Here is a 7814-nt window from a genome sequence, read left to right as displayed (position 1 = left end):
TCATCATAGACCGTGATACTTTCAACTTTTGTTCTGAGTAGCTGAATCCAAAACAACAGCACGAGGCACCAATTTACTCTCAGGTAAACAGAGATATCAGGTGATAGGAAACGTGATCAAGCAGCACTGTCTTTCTATGGGAATCGAACCTGGGACCCATTGGCTATCAACTGACTGTCTTGATCGTTATGTGGTATATATTAGTAGATTTTCGAGCCAGTCGTTCTTGTAGAAATGTCTTATTGAATATGACTGAAAGGGTTAGATAAATACACGAATCTTAACTCTATATCAGTTAAGTTCTTGTAAACCTGGCACGGAAGTAGGGACATGAACTTTTAGCTGTTCCTTTGACAGTTTTTAAGAGCCTAACGCATTTTTCTGTGGAAGAGATTTGCATCCTCAAAGGCTGAGGGAAAGTGAATACTTATGGTCAAGCGCATAAATAATTATAATGCAGGTGTAGAAATTAGTGAGGCTGTTACTCTGTGAAGATAACTTAGGGAATGTTATCATACGTTATCATTGTTGTCCATACGCTTCAGTATGGCCTTCAGAGCATCCTCAACTTGACCGTCCTTCGCCCAGTCTTGGTTCGACAATCCTTTCTTCAGATTAAAGACGAAATTCCAAACGTTACAAGCATTCAAAATAACCCGATCATTAAATTGGTTGAACACTCTTTGCTTAATTTCATCATTAGACAGAAGTTCAGACTGAAGTTGTTGAGGGCTCATCTTGGCCCCAACCTCTTCGCTCTCCATGTTGTCATCGCTTGTCATAATTAACTCCATTAAAACTGCTTTATGGTCTGAGTGTGGCTTAGAGCTAGGCTTAAAAGCGAATGACACGGCCTCAATCTTCGCAACTTTGCACTTCTCTTTCGGAATATATATTCTATCTAGCCGTCTCTTACGGTCAGGATATGTAAAAACAGGCTTTGCACGTTTCATTTTCCATGCATCTTCCATATTTAATATTTTCATTATGTCGGGAAGCTCTTTAGACACGTTTTGCGGAGTAGGATTATTTGAGTCTTCTTTGTCAGTAATACAATTCCAGTCGCCGGCCATGATAATCCTGTCATTCTTTTTATCAATACAACTTGGAAGATTTTTAAAAAATGCCTCTCTTAGATTGGCCTTATTAGTGCCTGAATGAGCGTACACACTAACTAAACACAACTCACAATTATTTATTGTACAATAAAGAATGAATGTTCTTGCTTCATCATCTTTATCACAGTGTATTGCTTTTTCACGGGGTATTTCTTTAAAATCTAAAGCTTTTCTTATTAAAATTCCAGTACCTCCTTTGTCTCCCGCACATTTGCGTTTCGCACCTTTGCCTTCCTCACCTTCGCCTCCCGCGTATTTGTCTCCCGCATCTTTGCCTCCAGCACCTTTGTCTCCTGCACCTTCGTCTCCCGCACCTTTGCCTCCAGCACCTTCGTCTCCCGCACCTTTGTCTCCCGCACCTTCGTCTCCCGCACCTTTGTCTCCCGCACCTTTGCCTCCAGCACCTTCGTCTCCCGCATCTTTGCCTCCAGCACCTTCGTCTCCCGCACCTTTGTCTCCCGCACTTTTGCCTCCAGCACCTTCGTCTCCCGCACCTTTGTCTCCAGCACCTTCGTCTCCCGCACCTTTGCCTCCAGCACCTTTGCCTCCAGCACCTTTGTCTCCCGCACCTTTGTCTTGCTTATCACTATCTTGTTTTGGTAGATAACTCATATAAACATGATAATCGTCGGAGGTGAAACGAACATTCCCATCCTCCTTAAGATGATGTTCTTGTATAAACATTATATCAAGATTACGTTCCTCAATAAAGGTCAAAAGCAGTTTTTGCTTTTTCTGTGTGTTTAGTCCACCAACGTTTAAGGTTCCTATATTTAGATGCATATTGAAAAAACACAAAATTTAATGGACTAAAGTAATGAGAGAATAACATTTTGATTGATAACGTAATATGATATATTCTATTTGCAATAAATAAAACATATTTTTCTTCTAAACCTCTAATTATGCGATTAGTAATTTTTTCTGCTATTGTCCAAATGATGTTCCAAAATTTAAACTTTACGCACAGATGTGTGTGTGTGTGTGTGTGTGTGTGTGTGTGTGTGTGTGTGTGCAAAAGATGTGTGTTTAAACAGCTTAACGGGAGATATCTCGCTTCTAAGCCATAGGCCACAATCGGTTTGCTGCCCACAGGTGTTCCACTTGAGTACTGATCCGACTTCCTCACTTAAGGGATCCCAACTCTGTAAACATCAATAGAATTCATTAGGGAGTCTTATTTCAGGGATCCTAACTCTATAAAAATCAATAGAACTCACTGTGTTCTCACTTCAGGGATCACAGCTATCAAAATATCAACAGCACTTAATATAAAACTATAACCGTTAAAATGAGAAATATTAATATTATTCATAATAAACAATTTTCGATATTTTTTAAGATTCGTATTTTCGTGAAGAAGCTGGATACGGAACACAACCATTAACAGTCATCATCAGCTTAATCGCTCTCTTAACCTTTCCTGTTGCCAGACTTATATGGGAATCTAAGAAGGGATTAACCGATTTTCTATTGATTCATGCGAGGCCGTTCCTATTTATATCCAACTCATGTCCTTATCCAACCCATGCTTGAAATTTTTTCACTTCGTTTGCTGCTATAATTTTATATGATTACAGTGTTGCAAAAGTTTGCAACCTCTTTTCCGGAACAGTGTTTGCCTATTTTTTGGAAGCTTAAGCTGATATTTCTAGGATGTTTTTTCTTATGAAATGATAAAGCTACCCATTTCATTATGTATGAGGTCAATTTTTTTTTATTGGAGTTAAAATTAACGTAGATATATGACCGAACCTAACCAACCCTACCTAACCTAACCTATCTTTATAGGTTAGGTTAGGTAGCCGAAAAAGTTAGGTTAGGTTAGGTAGGTTAGGTAGTCGAAAACCAATTAATTCATGAAAACTTGGCTTATTAGGCAAATCGGGCCTTGCATAGTAGGCTGAGAATTGCATTCTGGCTACTAGGTACGACATATATATATATATATATATATATATATATATATATATATGTCGTACCTAGTAGCCAGAACGCATAAACGACGTTGGTCTCTTTTAAAGAGTTCTGCTTTGTGTCTGGAGAGTTTCTCATGAGTAGGTTGGCCGTTTTTTTGGTTTTATAGTAAATCGTCAATTGTATCTTCTGGTTTTTGTCTGTAGGGAAAACGTTCCTATCAACAATATCTTTCAGGACCCTTTCCTCCGTTTTATGAGGTGTGGAAAAGAAGTTCCTGTAAAATAGTCTAATAAGGGGTAAAGGTGTTGTGTTAGTTGTCTCTTCAGAGATTGCATGGCGTTTCACCTTCCTTCTTATGATGTCTTCAACGAAACCATTGGAGAAGCCGTTGTTGCCTAGGACCGGCCTTACCCTAGAGAGTTCTTCATCGACTTGCTTCCATCCTGAGCTGTGGCTGAGAGCACGGTCGACATGTTATAGAAGCGTTATCCTTACAGACAAAAATTAGAAGATACAATTGTCGATTTACTATAAAACCAAGAAAACTGCCAACCAACTCATGAGAAACTCTCCAGACACAAAGCACAGCGCTTTGAAAGAGACCATTGTCGTCTATGCCTTGAAATGCCCACTTTGGGACTGTAAGCCTCAAAGAACTCAGTATATAGGCAAGAGAGCAACATCTCTTTCCAGGCGATTATATGATGCATAAGCAACAGGGCTCCATTAAGGAACATATAATCTCTTCCTACAACCAGATCATTACCAGAGAAGTCTTAACAAAAAACACGGAAATCATCGATAGATACAGCGATAGCAGGCGGCTTGATATCTGCGAGGCACTACACATTAAGAAGTCAACACCAGCAATCAACAGCCAATTAATGCACAACAATATTCTACCCACTTTAAGACTCCGCACCAATATAGAAGAATCAAGAAATATGGGCCAATAGGCCCTTTGCATTTACTTCCATTCTTCCCCTTAACTTTACATAATATTACCCAATATTTCGTGTTCTATCTTGTGTTGAAAGTTTGTTTTCACCTCATCCAAAACATATCACCTCACCCAAATGCAGGTATATAAAATGAAAAGCAGTTTGAATTATAGCATAGTAAGAAATCTGTTTAGTGTTTGCAGGTTATAGTTGTGTGTGTGTGTAAACTAAAGTCTTCGAAAATGTAATAAGTTATTTATTACGAAACGCGTTCAAGTGCCGCGTCAGACTAGAAATATATATATATATATATGATATATATATATATATATGATATATATATATATATATATATGATATATATATATATATATATATATATATATATATATATATATATATAAAATATATATATATATATATATATATATATATATATATATATATATATCATATATATATATATATATATATATATATATATATCATATATATATATATATATTTCTAGTCTGACGCGGCACTTCGTGGTCTGACATTGTCATATATATATATATATATATATATATATATATATATATATATATATATATATATATATATATATATATATATATATATATATATATATATGTCGATTATATATATATATATATATATATATATATATATATATATATATATATATATATATATATATATATATATATATATATATATATATATATATATATATATATATATATATATATATATATATATATATATATATATATATATATATATATATATATATATATATATATATATATATATATATATATATATATATATATATATATATATATATATATATATATATATATATAACACAGAAATCATCGATAGATACAGCGATAGCAGGCGGCTTGACGTTTGCGAGGCACTACACATCAAGAAGTCAACACCAGCAATCAACAGCCAATTATTGCACAACTATATTCTACCCACCTCAAGACTCCGCTCCAATATAGAAGCATCAAGAAATATGGACCAATAGGCTTTCTACAAACACTTCTATTCAATATCCATTGTTTCGTGTTCTGTCTTGTGTTGATACTTTTAATACCCTATTAATATCCTCTAATGCCACATCATCCTTCCCACCTCACTCAAATGTAATGCCACATCACCCTTCCCACCTCACTCAAAAGTAGATATAAAATCAGGGAAATGCAAGTTCTAATCAGTTGTGTATTTGTGAAGTCTTTGAAAATGTAATAAGTTTTACGAAACGCGCCCGTGTCGCGTCAGACTAGAAATAAAAATGAATTTTGGAGAAGTGATTTTTGATTTACCTCCAACAGTGAAGCATAATGTACGAAAGATTGAGAAAATTCGTGTTAGAATTATTAATCTTACTTTTTCGGTCATATTTAATAAAATATGTCTACAGGAAAGACTGCTACCAAAATATATATATATATATATATATATATATATATATATATATATATATATATATATATATATATATATTTATATATATATATATATATATATATATATATATTATTAAATATGACCGAAAAAGTAAGATTAATAATTCTAACACGAATTTTCCCAATATTTCTTAAGTTTTTTTTTCACTGTCGATGATAATTGAAAAATCAATTCTCCAAAATTCATTTTTATTTCTAGTCTGACGCGACACTTGAACGCGGTTTGTAATAACTTATTACATTTTCAAAGTCTTTAGTTTATACACACACAACTATAACCTGCAAACACTAAACAGAGTTCTATTATGCTATCATTTAAATAGCTTTCATCTTATATACCCGCTTTTGGGTGAGGTGATATGTTACAACAGTTTTGGATGAGGTGAACAAAACTTTCAACACAAGATAGAGCAAACTTTCAACACAAGACAGAACACGGTGCAATGGGTATAAATTGGGTAAATTCAAGGGAAGAATGGAAGTAACTGCAAAGGGCCTATTGACCCATATTTCTTGATGTTTCAAGAAATATGGGCTTCTATAACTCCTAAACTGGTTATCACGACCAGCTTACTCTCCGGAGCTATGTTGACCAGACCACACATTAGAAGTTGAAGGGACGACGACGTTTCGGTCCGTCCTGGACCATTCTCAAGTCGATTGTGAAGAGGAGGTAGAGAGAGGCAATAAATAGGCAAGAGAGAGCTGAGGAGGAAAGTAAGGTGTAAGGGATAGTAGTAATAATGAGAAATGCAGAGGGCCTATTGGCCCACACGAGGCAGCTCATATTATAACTACCGAATGAGAAGGAGATAGTAATAGGAATAAGAAGATAGCAAGGGAGCATAGGAGAAGACAATGAACAGAAAAAGGGGAGAAGAGAGAAAGAAAAGGAAAGAGAAAGAAAGATAAATGGAAGGGGTAAGCTTATGTTGAGTCACGTTTGTTAGAAAGATTAGAGCATTTGAGTATATACTGTGAAAGGGAAGAGTCCACAGCAACAAAGTCAGGACTCAAGTTCATGTTGGGTACATGGTGTATCAGAGCCGATTCTACAAGACGGTGTCTATGTAGAGTAGAGGCAGGAAAGATTATTTTGGAGGAAGACCAATCAATGGGATGATTAGAATCCCTCACATGGCAGAAGAGAGCATTGTTAGTGTCTGCAGACTTAACACTTCTCTTGTGTTCTTTAAGTCTGTCATTCAGTGTACGGCCAGTTTCGCCAAAGTATTGGAGAGGACAAGATGAACAGGAAATAGAGTAGAGTAGACACCAGCAACATTAGAAGCAGGAGGAGCAGTGTGAACTAGATTGCTACGTAGTGTGTTAGTTTGTCGAAAGGCGAGTTTAATGTCAAGAGGACGAAAGGTATTGGTAAAAGTTTTGAGTTCAGATATGAAGGGAAGGCATAGTACAGTGCTACTAGTGTTGGAAGCAGGTTTAGGATGAAAGAAATTTCGTTTAGCTTGAGAGTAGGCACAGTTGATGAAATGCAAAGGATAACCAAGGCGAGAGAATGATTTGTAGATAAAGGCAATTTCAGAATCAAGAAACTGAGGGTCGCTGATGCGTAGAGCGCGGAGGAAGAGACGAGGACACTTTTCTTAACAGAAGGAGGATGGTAGGAAAAGAAGTGAATGTACATGCCACTATGCATGTGTTTACGATAGACAGAGAAAGAGAACCCAGACACAGAGCTGTGAACATGAACATCAAGAAAAGGAAGGAGGGAATTAGATTCCCACTCAACTTTGAAATGGATAGAAGGAGCCAGATTGTTAAGAGAGGCGGGGAAAGGCTGGAAAAGATTAAGGTCATGAGGCCATAAAGCAAAAATGTCATCAACATAGCGAAGCCAGAGAGAGGGACGAGTATCAATAGAAAGAAGAAGAACAGTTTCGAGCTAATTTTCTCCGGAGCTCCGGAGCTAATTTTCGTGAGTTTTTTCAATGTCACCATATGCCGGAACTTCAGAAAAATAAACAAGAATTATACTACCTTTCAATGTTGTATATTTACTCCGATATCACTAACTTATTGGGAACTTTTATGCGCTAAACTTCACATTTAAATGGCGTCCTTGCTATCAACATACATCCGGAAATACTCAGTAGGCACCGAGCATATAAAAGTCAATTAACACAGAGATATTACTTTCCACATTTGTAATGTCTTAAATTGTTATATTTTTTAATTTACATTCGTATATTAGAAAATAGTATTTTATATCAGTAACGCATTTTTAGCTGCATATAAATTACCAGTAGTTACACTTCAAGTGAACTATGCAATTTTCTCAGACTGTTACTGAAAGACAGAGGTACTGCATGCGTCCTGAGGTTGAATCCCCC

The 7814-nt window shown here is 35.8% G+C and overlaps 1 protein-coding gene across 1 annotated transcript in view; it reads right to left on the bottom strand.

The window, feature by feature from the left end:
- The window catches only part of LOC138363033 (uncharacterized), a 9176-nt gene extending 1622 nt beyond the window's left edge, over nt 1–7554 (bottom strand). Inside the window, exons 1-2 of the mRNA XM_069321829.1 lie at nt 7462–7554; nt 1–2263 (exon numbers count right to left, since the gene is read on the bottom strand). The exon at nt 1–2263 is cut by the window's left edge and continues 1622 nt beyond it. Coding sequence (XP_069177930.1) covers nt 513–1901 — 1389 coding nt within the window. The 5' untranslated portion in view covers nt 1902–2263; nt 7462–7554 and the 3' untranslated portion in view covers nt 1–512. The remainder of the gene's footprint in view (nt 2264–7461) is intronic.
- Between the last annotated feature and the right edge of the window lie 260 nt (nt 7555–7814).

This window comes from Procambarus clarkii, chromosome 10, assembly GCF_040958095.1.
Source record: "Procambarus clarkii isolate CNS0578487 chromosome 10, FALCON_Pclarkii_2.0, whole genome shotgun sequence".
Classification (NCBI taxonomy): Eukaryota; Metazoa; Arthropoda; class Malacostraca; order Decapoda; family Cambaridae; genus Procambarus; species Procambarus clarkii.
Note: the sequence above shows the minus strand (reverse complement) of the source record. Positions and strands in the feature narration are given on the sequence as shown.